At 38.6% G+C, this 22,463-nt stretch overlaps 1 protein-coding gene across 6 annotated transcripts in view; it reads right to left on the bottom strand.

Annotated features, from left to right (window-relative positions):
* Window positions 1-22,463, bottom strand: part of MAP2K5 (mitogen-activated protein kinase kinase 5) — a 291,463-nt gene that overhangs the window by 248,918 nt on the left and 20,082 nt on the right. For 5 of the 6 annotated variants that reach the window (XM_072614880.1, XM_072614887.1, XM_072614890.1 and 2 more), the window contains one exon: window positions 1,686-1,753. In XM_072614880.1, the coding sequence (XP_072470981.1) occupies window positions 1,686-1,753 (68 nt within the window). Of the gene's footprint in view, window positions 1-1,685; window positions 1,754-18,921; window positions 19,002-22,463 lie in introns of those variants that run through there. The other variant, XM_072614900.1, reaches the window with a different exon arrangement.

Raw genomic sequence — 22,463 nt, 5'->3', positions numbered from 1 at the left:
ATGAGACAAACACAGAGAGTTTATAGGTAAACACTAATGCTGACAAATAATCAATATGATCATACAAATCAATGTCCCTTAAGCAAATCTTTCCAGTTGCATTATGAAAATCTGTCTACCTGTGTCGTTCTACCACAGACAACAAGCACTGAGGTAAATAATGGAATAGGAGAAAATCACACCTTTCAATTATGTGTTGCTTGTACTTTACTCTCTTAAAAGCTGTTAAACGTTTTGAAGAGTTAACTCAGTGCATTAAAATCAGAGACAGAACCTTCACAGTCCTGCTTTTTGCCTGTCAAGAAACTGAAGAACCCTGGCTTGAACCCTCAATGCACAAAGACTTCCACTGAAGCTAAGGGGAAGTCAATGGAAAATTGACTTTTCCAAAGCTCTGTTAATCATGTCATCTCTCTTGTTATAAACATTTTGGAGGAACCTTTCCTGATATCTTATATTACAACAAAGTAATCTGGCATTTTTAGTTGAGCCTCCACCAAAATAACATCACCTTACCACTGGCCAATGAGAGAGCTCTAGGAGAAAACGCTGTCACCAGGATTACAGCTCCTCACATTGGTACAGGGCTTTTAATTTGTCACAGTGCATCCACATGTGCGGGCGTCACAGAAAGAACAAAGACAAGGACTTGGGACATTCGAGTTCTAGTTTCATATCCTGTATTAAATATTCAAACTTTTCAATGGTTTGGCCATTTGTTTCTTTATCTGTAAAATGAAGGATTTGACAAGATGATTTCAAAGGTCCCTCCAAGCTCTAAAATCCTATGATTCATCTTGTCCTTAAAATAAACCCATGAGGTAGGTAATATAAAATTACTATTCTCAACTGACAAATGAGGAAATTGAGACACAAAGATTAAGGAACTGTCTAAGGTAAGACTGAGGCATAAGTATAATTCAAATCTGATAATTCTCATTCCTGTACACCTTCTACTAGACCACACTGTGCAAACTTGGATGGTTATCTCAAATCAGGGCTCAGGCAAGAAAATTTGAATTTTTCAAGTGTAAGTCCTAGATTTTTAATAATATATCCATTCATCTTACTCATCCACTTCAGTCAAACACAAACGGTAATGCAAATTTTCAGTGACATTCAAAATAAAAAGGATAAGTAATTTCCAGATATAGTCAGTCACATTTCTTCAATAAGCAACAATGGATTCTATCTTTCTTTCTCTCTGGCATGTGAGGCATAAAAATAACAGAAAGCACATCTTTAAATGATGTATCTATATTAAGCCTGCAGCAACAATATGACTGTAGTCTGCTGGAAGGGTAAAAGAGATCCCCAGTTGAAAGTAGATTTTGAAAAATTTTTTAGAGCCCAGGGGTTCATTTTTAATGAGCCGTTACTTTAAGTACTGCATAAAAAATACAGGAAATTGATAGTCCATTTAGTCTGCACTATACCTAATGCAAAAGTCATTAAGATGCATTATTCTTAATGTTCATGATATGATCAGTAAGTGTACAACTCTTTTGAAAAGTGTTATGCATGCCCTTAACTCTCATGTAAAAATTTCAGACGTTACATATTACATAGGGAAATGTCATAAACGCCATACTTTATCTAGATTTAATATCTTAGAAGGCCAGAATAACAATGATCTCAATTACATTAACATTTTAAAAAATGTTTCTTATGCATAATATACCTACATATGACAGCATGGCCTTCATTTCTTCGTCACTTCTTACAGTAATTCGATCACCATCCTCATCTTCATCTGATTAAAAAAGCAACACAATAGGGATGATAAGATTTCAAGTGTCATTTCTCCCAGGGAAAAACAAGTATATTTATTAATATTGTTTAAGAATCTAGTGTAATTAGTCTCTTCTAAACTGATATCAAATATAACCTCAACACCGTTTTCTTGGTTCCAGGTGGAACCTGAATCTCTGCAGAAAATAAATGTTCTACTATAGGGTCAACTGAACAATAGATAAGGGGATACCAGATATGGTGGACTCATACATATAAATGATTGTACAATGATACATGGAATACTTACATTACATTGTTTACAACAGTCTTTTATAATTGAGTCCACTTAAAATCAGTTCATGAGCCATTCAAGAAAAGCAGCCTTCATAGTTTTAAAGCTTCACCTGGCCTTGTACCAAAGACGGCATAGTCTATCTTAGTCACTTAAGATTTTTTTGTAAATTTGGTTCTAGATGACATTTGGTCATTTCCAGAATCAAAATACGAAGGATGGATGGATGGATGGATGGATAGATAGACAGATAGATAGACAAATAGATGGATAGATATGCATGTAAATATATTTCATAAAGTATTTTCCAATTATATTTTTTAAAAATTTTAACATTCTTTTTTAAAAAATTTGGAGTTCCGCATTCTCTCCCTCTCAACCCTTCCCTACTTCTTGAGAAGGTAAGCAATATGGCAGCAATTCATATGAAATCACGCAAAACATATTTCCATTTGCAATATTAGCCATAATGCAAAAGAAAATATACACATACAAAAAGCAAAAAAGAAAGTGAAGAAAGTATGCTACATTTTGCACTCAGTTCATCAGCTCTTTTGCTGGAGGTGGGTAGCATTTTTCATCATAGGTCCTTTGAACGGTCTTGGATCACTGTCTTGATCAGAGTAGCTAAGTTTTTCACAGTTGATTATCATTATAATAAATACTGTTGCTACTACGTACAATATTTTGGAATTTCTTTGGAATTGTCTTCAGAGGATACTTCAAACAACTTACCAGGCTCTGAAAACAATCTCATAAAGAGAGCATTTTAGGATTTTTTCTAATTACATGTAAAGATAATTTTTAACGTTCATTTTTTAAAAAATTTGAGTTTCAAATTTGCTCCCTTGCTCCCTTATTCCCCCCTCCCTAAAACAGTAAGCAATTTGATACAGGTTATACATGTGCAATCATGTCAAACATATTTCTTTCTCAGTCATGTTGCACAAGATGAAGTGGCCCAAAAGAAAAAAATAGCACAAAAAAAGTAAGAGTGAAAACAGTGTGCTTCAGTCTGCATTTAGACTTCATCAGTTATTTCTCTGGATGTGGACAGCATTTTCCATCATGAGTCCTTTGGAATTGTCTTGGATCACCGTACTCTGAGAAGAGCTAAGTCATACATAGCTGAATATCAGATAATATTGCTGTTACTGCATACAGTGTTCTCCTGGTTCTGCTTACTTCAGTTTGCATCAGTTCATGTAAGTCTTTCCAGGTTTTTCTAAAAGCACCCTGCTCATCATTTCTTTTAGCACAAAATATTCTATTACGTTCATATACCACAAGTTGTTTGGCCATTCCCCCAATTGATGGGCATCCCCTCAGTTTCCAATTCTTTGCCACCACAAAAAGAGCTGCTAAAAATATTTTTGTATATGTAGGGTCATAAAGAGACCACTTTGAACACAACACTTTTCATTAGGATGCACAAACTCTAATGCATTCATTAACTTTCTTTAACAAAAGAAACTAAAAAGACCAAAAGACAACAGAGAAGTTTCACACACACACACACACACACACACACACACACACACACACACACACATATCTATATCTACGTATAATGTTTTAAATAAGAATAGATTTGGAGGATACCACATTTTTGAAGTATTGGGCAACATCACAAAAAAGCAGAACTATCTTAACAGACAATAAATAACTAGTTACTGATGCAACAGTAAAATAAAAATTAGTCAAAATCATTCTATGGTCTATTTAGAGCAAAGGTCAAAAATCAATATTAAATTAGAAGGTAAGGTAAGAAAACAGTTACAACTTCAAACTCATCTATGCAAATGAGCTGTCCATGTTGAAAAACGAGAAAAAGGACAAAAGCAAAAAATTATAGCCTTTATTTTCACCATTCCCAGAAAAAATTTAATCACTACAAGATTGTTGTTGTTGTGTTCATCCTTCGTTGCCAAAGAAGACCACAACATCAGAGAAATGATGACATGACTTGCACTTGACTTTGTTTTGAGTGAGGGAGGGCTGTGCAAGGTCATCCATCAGCCTCACTTCTCCTCCAGAGCCATCTGAATCCCGTGAGCAGATATTCATCAGGATGACTGGAGATGACTCAGGATGCACTGGGAGACCTTGGCCTATTCAGGCTAGGCCTTTTGACCTACTCACCTCGAGGAAGGTAACACGCCCACTGAGTGAATAGGCCTCTTTAAGAAGTAGTCTTTGTGTATCAAGAATTCAACACTGGGTTCTTCAGTTTCTTGATAGGCTGCTGCCACAAGATCCTCCACCCCTGCCCCACTCTGGGGCCCAACCACTCTGCTCTCTCACACAGGTCCCACAGGTTCCTTCCACTGTCTTCCAATTTGTCCTTGGAATTTTAGGGTCATAAAGTCTGGAAACCAGGTGCCTGAGATCCAGTCCCCCCCCAGGCCTACTCAGGTCCTGTCTATGCAAAGTAGCCCACACTGGACTGCCCTCTGCTCCCTGCAGAGAGCAACAGATACTTCCCGGCAACCTCCAGACTCTCATTCTGTGGGTCCTGCAGCTCCAGAATTGGTTTAGAGTCATTTTTTACAGGTATTTGGCTGTGTTTGGGGAGATAGCACCAGCAAGTCCATGCTATTACTCTGCCATGTTGGCTCCGCCCCCTTCTTGTCTGCCATATATTATCATAAGGCAAGAAGTTAGACAGATCCAGAGAAAAGAGAAGCACTTCTTACGTGGTAATATCCAAAATCAATGAGACAGGATAACTTTTCAAAAACTGAAAAGCTACTATCCTAAATTTGTAAAGAATTATGCTTCTGTTGTTAAAACTTTGAATGATCTTACTTATGGATATAAAAATAAAGAGAACCAAAAACAGAAGGGTATGAAAAGTCAACATACTAACAACACTTAGAAGTCATTTGGAAATTTTTTTGAACAGATAAATGTGAACTTTTAGCAATCTGACCAATAGTTTCACACATGCACCACATCTAGTCAAATCCTAAGCCTTTTCTTCTGCACAAGGATGCTGGCTTAGAAAGCTCAGTAGCAGTCTTATACCAAAAGGATGATGGTCATCAGAAAACTATCGCTTTTGTCAAAAAAATAATTGGGTGACAGTGAGACTTGCTATTCCATACAGAAAGTAGAGGTCTTAGCTTTGAACTGGGCTATTACCAAGAAATTAAAATATAACGTGTAACTAAATTTCAAGTGTGGACTGACAATGCTTCATTGACAAATTAAATGCTGTTTGCTAGAGACAGGCAGAAGCATTAGCAAGTCATTAATTCATTTTATGCTACTGGCCCAGACGATATGGATGCTGATGCTCTATCTCAAAGGCAGTTACACCAAAGCCAGACTAAGAAGACATGAAAACTACCTGTGATAACTAAATTGAGAAGAATAAAGACAAACAAGTGTAGTTGAGAGTTTAGAATTCCCAACAGATAGCATGCCACCCATGTATGTGAACACTTCCATTAGGGAATGAAGGGAAGGGAATAAGCATTTATAGAGCTCCCACTACATGTCAGGCACCATGCGAAGCACTTTATAAATATTTCATTTGATCTTCACAACAACCCTGCGACATAGGTGCTACTACTATCCATTTCACAGATGGGGAAACTCAAGCAGACAGAGGTGAAGTGACTTGCCCAAAATCAAAGGGCCAATAAGTGTCTGAAGGCAAATTTGAACTCATGCCTTCCTGACTCCAGGCCCAACACTCTGTCCACTGCCCTAGGTGTCATAAAACTAACCCTTTCTGCCTTCTTCAGTTTGTAGATGATTGGTGTTATCAGCACATGGCTGATAAAGAACTATAAGAAGTAACGCAAGATTAGAAGAGAGATGGCAATTCTAAAAGCCTTAAATTCCAGCTCTCAAAAAGTATTCTACTACTGAGACTACGGCAGAAGTTAGAGTTGCACATGAAGGTAGTGTATCAGATTATTACTGCTTTCATACATGCTATCAAGAAGCAGTTAGTGCTTTCCAGAGCAAATCACCCTATGCCCCTGAAAGCTCTCTATAATGACTTCAGATAGATCATTTTATCAACCCAAAATGCTTGTAGCTATCACTCAGAATTGTGAGACTTTATGCTTTTTGTGAAGAAAAGTACTATCAATTTGTGCAACGTACAAGAGGAGGACAAGCACTATCTGGAACTTCTTTGCATTGAATTTTTCATGCTAGAAGGAGACAGTAAGAACGTAAGTCATAGTCTAGTAGTATCTTTGCCAGATATGTACATACATATCCAATCGGAAATCATAAAGCTTCCACAGTTATTAAAAGTACTGTGGAAGAATTATTTTTCAGTATTTGGCTTTCTTGTCTGATATATTTTGATCAGGGTATGTTCAGGGAGGACCAGTACCTTTGGTGTGATGGCTGTCGAGCCCTTTCCAGGACACTTTCCACCTCTGGTGCCCACCTATTCCACCCAACTCTCACCTGTGGCTCCAAGAAGCTGCAGCATGCGCAGCGTCCACACCCTGGTAAATGGTTCAGCAGGACCAAACCAGCTTGAAGGTAACCAAGGGGTCTCAAACCCATTGGTGAGTTAAGGAAGTGTCTACCCCAAGCATGTGAAGACTTCATCTGGTGGAATGGGCAGATGAGAACAATTTGTTCCAACAACCAGGAAGGCAGATGAAGCAGGTGATGTAGAATGCTTAGACCTTGGTTAGACACGAAGACACCACTGCATCCTGAGCCACTGCCAGCCGTCTTGACTCTGTCCTGCCACTAGACTATGATGAATCTGGAGGAGAGAGTGAGGCTGACGACTTCGTGCAACTCTGCCTCACTTAAATCCAATTTACACATAAATCAAAAGACCTCACCCATACCATTTTACTACTATGCTTCAAAGTCCTGTGGCAATAGCCAAGTGATAAAGCAGCAGGTGTGGATACACTGGGAACTGTAGTCACAACCCTTCACACAGACGGCCCAGGCCATAGAGTTGTTTCTCACTGGAAGCAGCAGTGGGACTCGGTAGCCCCCTGGGTGTCTGAGCAGCCTTTTAAGGATCTCACTGCTCACCTCCTGGTTGTGAGGAAGGGGGCTAGAAAAGGTGTCCTAAACATTGTCTGCTTACCCAACCCTGGCCTGACTACTGCGGCAGGTGGGGAATCCCACTATGCAGTGGAAACACAAAAAAATGTACAAAGACATCTGTAAAAATGATTCCACTCACCATCAGTACATCGAATGTGTGCACATTAAAGACAACACAAAATCCAGTAGGCCTGACAGACGAACTGCTCTTGTTGCAAGAGAATTCAACAGGTATCGCAACCAAATAGCAGCCCAGAGTGAAACAAGACTGGCAAATGAAGACCAGCGTACTGAAGTTGGAGCTGGATACACATTTTTCTGGACTAGGTGCAGCAAATAGGAGTGCCATGAAGCTGGCTTGGATTTTGCAATCAAAACTAATCTAGTCAGCAAGCTGGTATGCCTGCAAAAAGGAGTGAATGTAAGTCTCATGACAATGCGATTGCCACTCGCAGGAAAACACCATGCCACCATCATCAGTGCCTATGCTCCCACCATGACAAACCTTGATGAAATCAAAGACAAATTTTATGAAGACCTAGAGATCCTTATCGTCAATGTACCAAAAGAGGACAAGCTTGTAATTCTGGGTGACTTAAATGCTAGAGTAGAGTCAGACCAGAATTGGGAGGGAGTTCTAGGGAGGAATGGAGTCGGAAACAGCAACAGTCATGGTCATTTACTGCTGAAGACTTGTGCATCACATGACCTCATCACCAACACTCTCTTCCCTTTACCTAAATGCAACAAAATTTCATGGATGCACCCTCACAGCAAACACTGCATCTAATAGATTATGTGATTGTAAGGAGAAGAGAAGACAAGATGTTAGTGACAAAGACAAAGTGTGGTGCAGAGTGCTGGACTGATCACAGACTTATCCTTTCCAAGCTAAATATTCACATTCACCAAAAGAGCCACCCCCAAGGCAAAATGACTACCAGAAGAATTAATGTCAACATATTAGAGCTCTTCTCTGAGCATGAACAGTTTGCTGCTGACTTGGAGGGAAAGTTGAGCCAACACACAGTTGGCAACAGTGGAACAGAAAAGGAGTGGGCAGCTCTCAGAGATTTGGTGTACAGCACTGCATTTGCTCATCTGGATTAGAATGCTCGCAAACACCAAGACTGGTTTGATGAAAATGATGGGGAAATTCAGAAGCTGCTAAACAAAAACGAGAACTCCACAGGATTTACCAGCAGAATAGTTCATCCACCTCTAAGAAGGCAGCATTTAATTTCATCAAAAGCAAAGTACAAGAAAAGCTTAGAGAGATGCATGATTCCTGGCTCAGTAAGAAGGCAGATGAAATCCAGTTTTAGACTGACAGTAACAATCCAAAGCGATTTTATGACTCCCTAAAAGCTATTTATGGACCAAAAACCTATGGTGCATCACAACTACTCAGTGCTAATGGAGCCACATTGACTAGTGATAAGGACATGGTCTTAGAGAGATGGGCTGAACACTTCCACCGTGTTCTCAACAAACCATCATCAATCAATGCTGAGGCCACTGACTGTTTACCTCAGGTTGAAGTCAATCCCTCCTTAGCTGAAGAAGAGGTTTTGAGGGCCAGTAGGCTCCTTTCATATGGTAAAGCACCTTGTGCTGATTCTCTTCCAGCTGAGATTTACAAAGTAGGGGGACCATTGCTCATACAAAAGCTGACTGAAGTTTTCCAGATTACATGGAAAGAGGCGGTTATCCCCCAGGAGTTCAAGGATGCCTCCATTGTTCATCTCTATAAAGATAAAGGGAATATACTGTCCTGCAACAATCACAAGGGGGTCTCTCTCTTAATTACTGCTGGCAAAATTCTTGCTAGAGTCCTCCTTAATAGGCTGATCCTTCACTTGGAAGATGGTCACCTACCTGAGAGCCAGTGTGGCTTCAGAAAGGGTCAAGGAACAATCAATACAGTGTTTGCTGCCCGACAACTCCAGGAGAAATGCCAGGAGCAGAACAGAGGTCCGTACACAACCTTTGTAGATCTGACCAAGGCCTCTGACACTGCTAGTCATGAGGGCTTGTGGAAATTTTTTTTTTAAATTTATTTGTTTAACTTTTAACATTCATTTTCACAAAATTTTGGGTTCCAAATTTTCTCCCCATTTCTCCCCTCCCCCACCCCAAGACGCCGAGAATTCTAATTGCCCCTATCATCAATCTGCCCTCTCTTCTAACATCCCTCCTTTCCCTTATCCCCATCTTCTCTTTTGTTCTGTAGGGCAAGATAACTTTCTATACCCCATTATCTGTATTTCTATTTCCTAGTAGTAAGAACAATACTCGACAGTTGTTCCTAAAACTTTGACTTCCAAATTCTCCTCATCCCTCCCTCTCCACCCATTCCCTTTGGGAAGGCAGGCAATTCAATATAGGCCATATCTGTGTAGTTTTGGAAATGACTTCCATAATAGTCATGTTGTGTAAGACTAACTATTTCCCTCCATCCTATCCTGCCCCCCATTGCTTCTATTCTCTCTTTTGATCCTGTCCCTCCCCAAGAGTATTGACTTCAAATTGCTCCCTCCTCCCACTGCCCTCCCTTCCATCATCCCCCCCACCCTGCTTATCCCCTTCTCCCCCACTTTCCTGTATTGTAAGATAGGTTTTCATACCAAAATGAGTGTGCATTTTATTCCTTCCTTTAGTCAAATGTGATGAGAGTAAGCTTCATGTTTTTTCTCTCTCCTCCCCTCTTGTTCCCTCCACTGAAAAGTCTTTTATTTGCCTGTTTTATGAGAGATAACCTGCTCCATTCCATTTCTCCCTTTCTCCTCCCAATATATTTCTCTCTCACTGCTTAATTTCATTTTTTAAAGATACGATCCCATCCTATTCAATTCACCCTGTTCTGTCTGTCTCTCTCTCTCTCTGTGTCTGTGTGTGTGTCTGGTGTGAGTGTGTGTGTGTGTGTGTGTGTGTGTGTGTGTGTGTGTGTGTAATCCCACCAACTACCCAGATAACTGAAAAAAGTTTCAAGAGTTACAAATATTGTCTTCTCATGTAAGAATGTAAACAGTTCAACTTTAGTAAGTCTTGTATGACTTCTCTTTGGTGTTTACTTTTTCATGCTTTTCTTGATTCTTGTGTTTGAAAGTCAAATTTTCTTTTCAGCTCTGGTCTTTTCATCAAGAATGCTTGAAAGTCCTCAATTTCACTGAAAGACAATTTTTTCCCCTGAAGTATTATACTCAGTTTTGCTGGGTAGGTGATTCTTGGTTTTAGTCCTAGTTCCTTTGACTTCTGGAATATCATATTCCACGCCCTTCGATCCCTTAATGTAGAAGCTGCTAGATCTTGTGTTATCCTGATTGTATTTCCACAATATCTGAATTGTTTCTTTCTAGCTGCTTGCAATATTTTCTCCTTGACCAGGGAACTCTGGAATTTGGCCACAATGTTCCTAGGAGATTCTCTTTTTGGATCTCTTTCAGGAGATGATCGGTAGATTTCTTCAATATTTATTTTGCCCCCTGGTTCTAGAATCTCAGGGCAGTTTTCCTTGATAATTTCATGAAAGATGATGTCTAGGCTCTTTTTTTGATCATGGCTTTCAGGTAGTCCTGTAATTTTTAAATTGTCTTTCCTGGATCTATTTTCCAGGTCAGTTGTTTTTCCAATGAGATATTTCACATTATCTTCCATTTTTTCATTCTTTTGGTTTTGTTTTGTGATTTTTTGGTTTCTCATAAAGTCATTAGCCTCCATCTGTTCCATTCTAATTTTTAAAGAACTATTTTCTTCAGTGAGCTTTTGAACCTCCTTTTCCATTTGGCTAATTCTGCCTTTTAAAGCATTCTTCTCCTCCTTGGCTTTTTGAACCTCTTTTGCCAATTGAGTTAGCCTATTTTTAAAGGTGTTATTCTCTTCAGCATTTTTTTGGGTCTCCTTTACAAGGTGTTGACCTGCTTTTCATGCTTTTCTTGTATCTCTCTCATTTCTCTTCCCAGTTTTTCCTCCACCTCTCTTACTTGATTTTCAAAATCCTTTTTGAGCTCTTCCACGGCCTAAGCCCATTGAATATTTATTTTGGATGTTTGGGATACAGAAGCCTTGCCTTTTATGTCTTTCTCTGATGGTAAGCATTGTTCTTCCTCATCCAAAAGGATGGGAGGAGATATCTGTTCACCAAGAAAGTAACTTTTTATGGTCTTATTTTTTTTCCCTTTTTTGGGCATTTTCCCAACCAGTTACTTGACTTTGTCAAGAGTAGGGAATACTCTGGGAATCTGTAAAATCTCAGTTCCTCCAAGGTGGTACAATCAAGCATGTACTGGTCTGGGTACAGGGAAGGATTTTTGTGCCCAGAATCTTAGCAGAGTATCTTCTCCACAGCCACCTGGCCTCCAGTTCCTCCAAGCTAGCACTGGGGGGTGGGATTCAGTCAAGCTGTGGGGGCAGGGTTGCCATTCAGTGAGAGACAAAGACCATCTGCCTCAGGGTGTCTACACAGGGCTGAGGTAAGACTCAGCTCTTCAGTGCCCCCAGGGGTTTTTACACTCCAATAATGGAGCCATCTGTATTGCTGTTGTGCAGCCTCTGTGGCCGCTGCCTGCTGCCAGAGCTATGGGAAGGCCCTTCTCCCTTCCTGGCCAGCTGACAAACCCCATCACTGACCTTTGGCACCTGTGGGTTGAGGGATCTGAGGACCCGATGCTGAGACTGGAGATTGCGCCCCCGAGGTGTCCTCCTCCCAGAGTCTCATTGCACCATGCGGCCAAGGCTGGGCTGGGCTCCGCACCCGTGCTACCAATGTTTCCTATGGGCCTTTCAGGTCACCCTGGGCTGGAAATCTCCACTCTGTTGTTCTCCACTTCTGCTGCTGCAGAATTTTTTGAGAGTCCCTCTCTACAGGTATTTTATGGGCTGTGTGGGGAGACCCTGCGTAAGTGTGCCTTTCTAGTCCACCATCTTGGCTCCTGGCTTGTGGAAAATTATGTCAAAATTTGCTTGCCCAGAGAAGTTCATCAGTATTGTACGTCAATTTCATGATGGCGTTTGCCCGGGTTCTGGATAATGGACAATGCTCTCTTGCCTTCTCAGTAACCAATGAAATGAAACAGGGCTGTGTGCTTGCTGCCATGCTTTTTAGCATGATGTTTTCAGCCATGTTGTCAAATGCTTTCAATGAAGATGAACACGGCATCAAAGTCAACTACCGTACTGATGGTAAGTTCTTCAATTTGAAAAGGCTACAAGCCAAGACCAAAGTGAAGGGAGTGTTGATACATCATTTTCTGTTTGCAGATGATTGTGCACTCAATTCAGCCTCTGAAGCTGAGATGCAACAAAGTATGGATTACTTCTCTGCTTCCTGTGCTAATTTTGGCCTTGATTATTATTGTTGATTATTATCAACACCAAGAAAACACAGGTGCTCCATCAGCCACCACCACAACATCCATATGTGGAACCATTGGTTACAACAAATGTATAAGTTTTGAATGCTGTGGATAAGTTCACTTACCATGGTAGTGTACTTTCCAGGGATGTACACATTGACAATGAGGCTGATGCACACATTGCCAGAGCTAGCTCAGTGTTTGGGAGGCTATGAAGAAAAGTTTGGGAGAGAAGAGGTATTAGACTGACTACCAAACTGAAGGTCTATACAGCTGTTGTGCCGATTTCATTGTTGTATGCCTGCGAAACATGGACAGTCTACCAGCACCATGCCAGGAAACTAAATCACTTCCATTTGAACTGTCTTAGGAAGATTCTGAAGATCACCTGGCAGGATAAGGTACCATATACTTAGGTCCTTGTTCGACCTAAACTGCCATGCATTCAAACGAGGCTTCAGAGAGCGCAACTCCAATGGACTGGCCATGATGTTTGAATGCAAAATGCATGCTTGCCAAAAAGACTATTTTATGAAGAACTCACATGGGGCAGGCAATCACATGGTGGTCAAAAGAAGCGATACAAGGACACTCTCAAGGTCTCTCTCACGAACTTTTGATTTGATTGTGGGACATGGGAGACACTGGCACAAGATCACTCAGCATAGTGTGCCCATATCAGAAAAGGTACTGTGCTCTATGAGCAAAGTAGAACTGAAATAGCACAAAGGAAACACAGGATGTGCAGATTTGGAGTATCTAGCCCAAATGTTCACACAGACTATCTGTGCCCAATCTGTGGTAGAGCATTCCAACCTCATATTGGTCTGATCAGTCAGTCATACACAATGAAACTTCACTTTATCATGGTGATATCATTTTAGTCCTCTTCGAGAATAAAGGACAACAACCAACCAAACATAGTTTGATCAAGGTAGAGATTTTGAAAACAAGTTACTTAAAAACTTATCTTTGGCAGATAATAAAAAATTTAGAACTACATCTTACCACTCTCAAGGAGATCCACAACTAATTGAATATGTGGAGTGGAGGGTGAGAGAGAATGAGGAGTCAAGGATAACATTTAGGTTGTAAGTCTGAATGACTGGGAAGATGGTAAGGCCCTTGCAAATACGAAAGAAGTTAAGAAAAAGAGAGGGTTTGAGGAGAAATAAAATGAGTTTCGTTTTGGACATACTGAGTTTAAGATATCTATGATACTTCCAGTTCCAGATGTCCAACAGACAGGTGGAGATGTAAGACTAGAGGTCAGGAGAGGTTAGTAATGGTCAAATAGATCTAACAATCATTTGTATAGAAATGCTCACTGAATCCACAGGAGTTAATGAGATCAGTGAGCACAAAGTAAAAAGGAAGAAGACAAGAGGGCTCAAGATAAATTTTAAGAAGTACTTCTGGTTAGCAAAAAAAATTGGATGAAGATCAGGCAAAGGATACTGTGGAGTGGTCAGACACACAGGAAAAACAGGAGAAAACAATGTCACCACAAAAGAGAGTATCAAGGAGAAGAGGAGGACTGACAGTATGAAAGGCTGCAGAGAAATAAAGAAAAGTGAGGACTGAGAAAGCAATGCCAACTTTGGAGAGAGAGATTTCATTTGAATGATGAGATCAGAATACAGGCCACAAGTATTTTTACACCACACTTAAGTATGACTATTAACTCTGCCACCTATTAATATGTGGTCTGGAGTCTTGAAGGGTACAAATATATTTCATTTCTGAGACAAAAGTTGAAGAAGTCTTACTAACTAGCCATGACCTCAGCTCAAAAGGATTCTGACAGAAATAAACAAAGTTAAAATTGTCCAATCAAACACTATAGCTAGCTAACATAGTTTTGCTGAAAATTTTAAATTGAAGGAATTCACAAATGAGGGGAGAGATGAAAATCTATGTTGTCCACAGGAGAGTTCATTTTGGACCCCTTAAGAAATATGAAGAAAGGCCTTTGAAGAGCAGAAAATTCCAACAATTATATCTCAACTAAGTTAGACAAAGGTCAAGAAAGTGATACCTCTAGTGAAGAAGACTCTTCATAAGGAAACCCTAGGTTAGATCTGAAGGGGATCCCAGTTCAGAGAAGAAGGGAACAGCTGTGAACTGAGAAACAGTCTTTCCCATTTTACAAACCTCTAGGAGAAAAAAGATGACCTATGTGGTTTAGTGATAAGGATACTCTATACCATTAATAAGTTCAGGTATATATACAGAAAGATAGGAAGGTCACAAAAGAATGAGAACAATTTGATTACTGACTAGGTTAACATGGTTTTGCAGCAGAAACGAGAAGAGTGGTTCTTCATACAGTCAGATACAATTTCTGTTCACAAAATATATCCAATGTTACTTTACATTGTGATGAATAAATACAGTATTATATATGTATTAATATTCCATTTACCTCATAATTGCTACTATTGCTAGTGCTGTATTATTTTTATTCTACTGAACTACTGTTATTGAAGCAGCTGTCAAGGGATTCTTTTCAATACGATAGAATTATTGCATGGAATATTAATGTGGATTTGATTGCTCACATGATTTTTTTCAAGAGACTAAAAAAAATTTTGGCTACAGGGAAAAATGTAACAGCAACTTCAATAGCCTTTTCTTCAGAGACTACAGATATTGTTAATGAATCTTTAAGAGACTATGGAATCTTGAACAGTGAGTTTAACTGCAATTCCATGAAAATTATGAGTTTTAATTTTAAGCTATAAAGAGTTAATGTTTTAAATTTGAATTCCACAGGGTGTGGTGTCATTAAGACAATTCAAATGTAGCCTTAGACAGTTATTAACTCTGGGACCCTGGATAAGTCACTTAATTTCTTGTTTGCCTCAATTTCTTAAATTATAAATTAGGGGTAATAAAAGCACCTGCCTCAAAGGGTTGTGAGGATCAAATGAGATAATATTTGTAAGGGTTAGTACAGTGGTTAGCACATAGGAGATGAAATATAAATGCTTATTCCCTTCCTCTTGCTGCTTAACTGTCACACGGAGTTCAACAGTCATTAAGGAGAGACTGTTAACAATGATGGTTTGGGGGAAAATGTGAGAAGACAGAAAGAAAGAGGATGATGAAGTAACTTAGAAATGAGAGTGATGCAAGAAAATTATGAAAAGCAAGTCAACAGCTTGTTAGAGTAACCCAAATGGTAGAAGAGGCCCAAAAAGCCAATGAGGAGAAGAAGGCTTTAAGAAGAAGAATGCGCCAAATGGAAAAGGAGGTTCAGAAGCTCACTGAAGAAAACTGTTCTTTCAAAATTAGAATGGAGCAGATGGAGGCTAATGACTTTATGAGAAACCAAGAAATTACAAAACAAAACCAAAAGAATGAAAAAAATTGAAGACAATGTGAAATATCTCACTGGAAAAACAACTGACCCGGAAAATAGATCCAGGAGAGATAATTTAAAAATTATTTGTCTACCTGAAAACCATGATCAAAAAAAGAGCCTAGATATCATCTTCCAAGAAATTATCAAGGAAAACTGCCCTGATATTCTAGAACCAGAAGGTAAAATAGAAATGGAAAGAATTCACTGATCACCTCCTGAAAGAGATCCCAAAAGGAAAACTCCTAGGAACATTATAGCCAAATTTCAGAGTTCGCAGGTCAAGGAGCAAATGTTACAAGCAGCCAGAAAGAAATAATTCAAATGTTGTGAAAATATAATCAGGATAACACAGGATTTAGCAGCTTCTACACTAAGGGATCGAAGGACTTGGAATATGATATTCCAGAGGTCAAAGGAGACAGGCTTAAAACCAAAAATCACCTACCCAGCAAAACTGAGTATAACACTTCAGAGGAAAATATGGAATTTCAATAAAATAGAGACTTCCAAGCATTCTTGTTGAAAAGATCAGAGCTGAATAGAAAATTTGACTTTCAAATACAAGAATCAAGAGAAACATGAAAAGGTAAACAGGAAAGAGAAGCCTTAAGGAACCCATTAAAGTTGAATTGTTTACATTCCAATTTATTTGTAACTCATGAGACCATTTTCTGTATTAGGGTAGTTAAAGGGAACACATACACACACACACACATATACATGTAGGTGTGTATGGGTATGTATGTATATATTATATATGTAAGTATGTATATGTACATGGGTACACACACACACACACACATATACATATACACACACATAGAGGGCACAGGGTGAGCTGAACGTAAAGGGAGAATACCAAAAAATAAAATAAAATTTACTGTTGAACAGAATGTACTAGGAGTAAGAGAAAGGGAGAGGTAGAATGTAGCAAACCATCTCACATAAAAGAGGGAGGAAAGAACTTTTACAATGGACAGGAAGAGGTGGGGAGATAAAAGGAAATAATTGAGTCTTACTCTCATGGGGTTTGGCTTAATGAGGGAATAACACACACTCCGTTGGATATGGACATCTATTTTACCCTTCAGAAAGGCAAGGGGGAAGGGGATAGGAGAGGAAAGATAACAGAAGGGACAGCAAACTGGGGAAAGGGATAATCAGACGCAAACACTATTGTGGGAGGACAGGTCAAGGGAGGGAATGAAATAAATGAAAGGCAGAATAAGACAGAGGGAAATGTGGTTAGTCTTTTACAACATAACTATTGTGGAAGTGCTTTGCATTGTTACACATGTATGACCTATATTGAATTGCCTGTTTTCTCAATGAGGGTGAGTGGAGAGGGAGGGAGGGAGAGAATGTGGAATTCAAAGCTTTAAGAATGAATGTTAAAAAATGTTTTAGCATGTAACTGGAAATTAAGCTATACAGGCAAGGGAATATAGAAATCTAGTTTGTCCTAGAGGAAAATAGAGGGGAAGTGGGGTGGAAGAAGGGTGAATACTAGAAGGGAAGACAGACTGGAGGAAGGGGTGAATGGGATACATGCTGTCCTGTGGTAGGGGGTGAGAAGAGATGGGTAGAAAATTTTTAATTCAAATTCTTGTGGAAATGAATGTTGAGAACTGAAAAACAAATAAACCATATATTTTTTAAAAAAGAACTGGAAATTGAGGGGATGTCCATCAATCGGGGAATGATTGAACAAGTTGTGATATGATTGTAATGGAGTATTATTGTGCTATTTAAAGAAAGACTTTTAGCAAGAGATAGAAAGAGAAATTCCATTTAAAGTTATTGCAGGCATTATAAAATATTTGGGAGTCTACCTGTCAAAACAAACCCAGGAACTATATGAACACAATTATAAAACACTTTTCACACAAACAAAATCAGATCTAAGTAAATGGGGAAACATCAGTTTCTCATGGGTAGTCCGAGTTAACATAATAAAAATGACAACTCTTTCTAAATTAATTTATTTATTCAGTGACACACCAAACTACAAAAAAAATTATTTTGTAGAGCTAAAAAAATAACAAAATTAATCTTGAAGAACAAAAGGTCCAGAATATCAAGGGAATTAATGAAAAGAAATGAAAGAGAAGGTGGCCTAGCTGTACCAGTATTAAACTGCATTATAAAGCAGCAATCACCAAAACTACCTAATACTGGTTAAGAAATAGACTGATAGATCAGTAGAATAGGTTAGGAATGCAAGACACAATAGTCAATGACTATAGTAATCTACTATTTGAAAACTACAAAGGCTCCAGCTTTTGGGATAAGAACTCATTACTTAACAAAAACTGTTGGGAAAACTGGAAAACAGTATGGCAGAAACTAGGCCTAGACTGACATCTTAAACCCTATACCAAGATAAAGTCAAAATGGGTACATGATTTAGATATAAAGGCTGATACTATAAGCAAACTAGGAAAGCAAGGAATAGTTTACCTGTCAGATCTATGAAAGAGACAGAAAGAAAAATTCCAGAAGAATTTATGATGAAACAAGAGATAGAGATTATGAAATGCAAAATGATTTTGATTACATTAAATTGAAAAGATTCTGCACAAAGTCAATACAACCAAGATTAGAAAGGAAGCAGAAACAATTTTTACAATCAGTGTCTGATAAAGGCTTGATTTCTAAAATATATAGAGAATGGAGTCAAATGTACAAGAATATAAGCCATACCCCAACTGATAAATGGGCAAAGGATATGAACAGGCAGTTTTCAGGGGAAGAAACTAAAGTTATCTATAGTCATATGAAAAAAATGCTCTAAATCATTACTGTTTAGAGAAATGCAAATCAAAAGACTAAGGTACCACAACACACCTATCAGACTGGCTAACATTACAAAACAGAAAAATAATAAATGTTGGAGAAGATGTGGGAAAATTGGAACACTAATGCATTGTTGGTGGAGCTGTGAACTGGAGAGAAATGTGGAACTATGCCCAAAGGGCTATAAAACTGTGCATACCCTTTGATCTAGCAATACCACTTCTAGCTCTGTTTTCCAAAGAGATCATAAATATGGGAAAAGGACACACACGTACAAAAATATTTATAGCAACTTTTTGTGGTAGCCAAGAATTGGAAATTGAAGGGATACTCACCAATTGGAGAATGGCTGAACAAATTATGGCATATCAATGTAATGGAATACTACTGTGCTATAAAAAATGATGAGCAGGTCGACTTCAGAAAAATCTGGAAAAACATATGAACTGATGCTGAGTGAAATGAGCAGAACCAGGAGGACATTATAGGAATACACACTGTGTGATGACTGACTTTGACAGACTTGGCTCTTCTCAGCAATGCAAGGATCTAAGACAACTCCAAAACATTCACAATGGAAAACTCTATCCATATCCAGAGATAGAACCTTGGAGTCTGAATGCAGATGGAAGCAAACTATTTGTTCTCCTTTTCTTTTGTTGTTTTATTTTGTTTCTTTCTCATGGTTACCCCATTATTCTAATTCTTCTTTACATCAGGGTAATGTAAAAATATATTCATTATGAAAGTATAAGCAGATCCTTTGTCAGATTGCATGCCATCTTGGGGAGGGGGAAGGAAAGAGAGGGGGAGAAAATTCAAAACTCAAAATCCTATTTAAGTGAATGTTGAAAATTAAAAATAAATTATTTTTAAAAAGAAAAAGCAAAGACATACACAAAATTTTAAAAAGTGAAAAAGAACGACTTACGTGAACAGATACAGCGTTAAATGAGGAGAACCAGGACAACATTATAGACAGAAACAGCAATGCTACACAATGAACAACTGTGAATGACTTAGCTGTTCTCATCAATACAGTGATCCAACATAATCCCAAAAGACTCTAGATGAAAAATGCTATCTGCCTTAAGAGAAAGAACTGATGAAGTTTGAACACAGAACAAAGGATCCAGTTCTTCACTTTTTTTTTTGCTTTGAGCTTTCTTCTACAAAATGACTAATATGAAAATGTGTTTTACATGACTGCACATGTGTAACCTCTATCAGATTACTTAGCTTCTCAAGGAGGAAGGAGAGGAAAAAGGAGGGGAGAGGATAAAAAACAAATGCTAAGAATTGTTTTTACGTGTAATTGAGGGGAAAATGAAATTTTTTTAAGGTAACTGCCACTGTCATCACTGATGTTGTCACACAGAGTCCAAGAGGGCAGATGAATCCTTAGATCTTTCGGATGCATTTATTTTTGGATGATGTTGTGCTGACTACATGAAGCCCTGGAATATCAGAGAATTTCCTAAATATACATGATTACTCAAAAGAAACCAGCCTAATAAGCCATATAAGAAAAACCAAATGGATAAAAAATGTTCTCTGTCCAGACTACAAAAAAAACCAAATGGATAAAAAATGTCCTCTGTCCAGACCATAACATGCAGTTGTTAATTCAGTTAGCTAGTTTGTTGAGTTAGGACATGTATATCTGCGAAAGGCACAACAGAAAAAATAATGAGTCAGGCATAGAATTTAATTGGAGTAGCTATGGGAAATTTAGTAATATGGACTCCAAAAAAAATTGTGATTTTTAGAGAAACGCTTGAAAGAAACATGGTCAAAAATCTAGTTTCTCTCGGACAAACCATATTTTGAGAACTGGTGTTCAATTCCAGGTGCTACTCTTTAGGAAGAAAATAAGTGGGAAACAAAAGAGAGGAGGGTGAGCAGGCCTGCAAAGGGCCTCAAGACCGTGCCACGTGAGTGATGGTGAAAGGAACTAGAGATAAAAGCTTGGAGAAAAAAGGACCTAGGAGTGATAAATATGGAAAGGGGAGCAGGCTTATTATAGAAATAGAAAGGGAAGTAGACTTGTTATACTAGTGGAAGAGAAGAACCAGGAAAGGGTAGAATAGGAGAGTGAAATTTAGGCCCAACAGAAAATTCCCTAACAATATGAGTTCTCTAAAAGAGAACAGTGAATACAGAATATAATACAAAATCTCACCGTGTTATTTTTGTTGATTTTAACAAAAAAAAAAAAACCCACATTTGATTCAGTAGCACAATATATAAGTTAAACTCATGTAAGATTCTTTAATAAATGTAACCAGACAGACAACTTTATTGAATGACTATCTGATTATCACCAGCTCAGTAGGTCTCTCTCTGTCTCTTTCTGTCTCTCACTCTCTTTGGGGAGAGTCTCCCTCTCCAGGCCAGAAATACAACAGTTCTCCAATTTTCTACCCCTTTTCATCCTTAAGTCACTTGGGCACCTACTGCTCCCAGAGGTCACCATGTTGGTGCTAGATTTAATGCAGATCCCTGACTGGCTCAGCAAGAAGCAGCAGCTCAGAACTCAAGAGGTTCAAATAATTTTCCAGCCCCAGCTTCCCTGGGAGCAGGAGTCACAACAGGAATCACCATGCCCAGCTCCAGAGGCCTTTAAGCACAGGCTGAAGGATCGCCTGTTTTGATATATATATGTTGAACTACACAGCCTTGAGTTTCCCTCCAACTTCATTGTTTTGATGCTTTTTAGTTGTCTGTCTTCTAGTAATAATTAAACTTAAAAGCTGAGGCAGCATGGTGCAGATAGAGAGCTGGTCTCAAAGACAGGAAAATCTGGGTTTAAGTTCCACCTTCAATACATTCTAGATGTGTGACCCAGGGCAAATGACAACTCCTGGCTACTCTAGACAACTCTAAATTTCAGAGAAGATGCCTACCTGTTTTGGTAGAGGTAGCTTCCTCACTGAGGGTTCCTTACACCAATGAAATCACAAGTCTTGTTCAAACAAAAGGATAACTGAATAAAGTACTTAATTGCATAGATTTTTTTTTCAGTTTTGCTCTTTAGACTACCTACTTTAAAGTTATATACTAAGTTAAATTTTTAAAAAGGATTATTTTCTAAAAGAAACTTTCCTAAAGAACTTCCCTAAAAATGCAGTGTAAAACATTAACCCTGGTAAAAACACCAGCGAGATCTAAAAGATAAAATAAATACGGCATGAAAAGTAGAATGTTAATAAGCCTGTGGTGGAAAACTGCATAAAGCTGTCTACTTAGTTATTTGTTCTGGAGGACGCCTTGGCTTTTTCACAGAATGGTATCTGATACACAATACGCTGAGCTTTTTATAACGACAAATGATAACGTATCAGAAGTTTTGGTAACATCAGCGACTTAAGTAATAGTTCTATACAAGGTCCAGTCCAAATAATGCAGGAAGTTCACTTTCAATATAAGTAGCTGAGAAAACTTTTTTCTGTCTGGAAAAAAGAAGTCATGAGTTTCATAAGAACAACTCATACTATTGAGTAACTTTTCTTTCTCACCTTCCATATCTCTGCACCAACAAAGCAGAGGAAATAAAAGCCCTAAAAGAAAAGGGAGCTGTCACCTGGGAGAAACACTTCAGGTAGCAAGGTTTGAGAAAGGAGAGGAAGATTCCTGGAGCTGAAGTGAGACAATTTAAGCCTTTGACATCGAGGAGACAGACACCTGAAGACAACGCTCAGAGGGGCTTTTAATGACAACCCAAAAAGTCTCAGTCATCCTAAGAGGAGACTAACACCAAGATGAAGACTTAGGATAAACAGAAATAAGCACTCCTCTTAAACTTGGAGATGAAACCAAAATTAATGCATGGAGTGATTAACGACCACTAGGGACAAAGAAAGCAGCATGGCATAAT

This window comes from Notamacropus eugenii, chromosome 1, assembly GCF_028372415.1.
Source record: "Notamacropus eugenii isolate mMacEug1 chromosome 1, mMacEug1.pri_v2, whole genome shotgun sequence".
Lineage (NCBI taxonomy): Eukaryota > Metazoa > Chordata > Mammalia > Diprotodontia > Macropodidae > Notamacropus > Notamacropus eugenii.
Note: the sequence above shows the minus strand (reverse complement) of the source record. Positions and strands in the feature narration are given on the sequence as shown.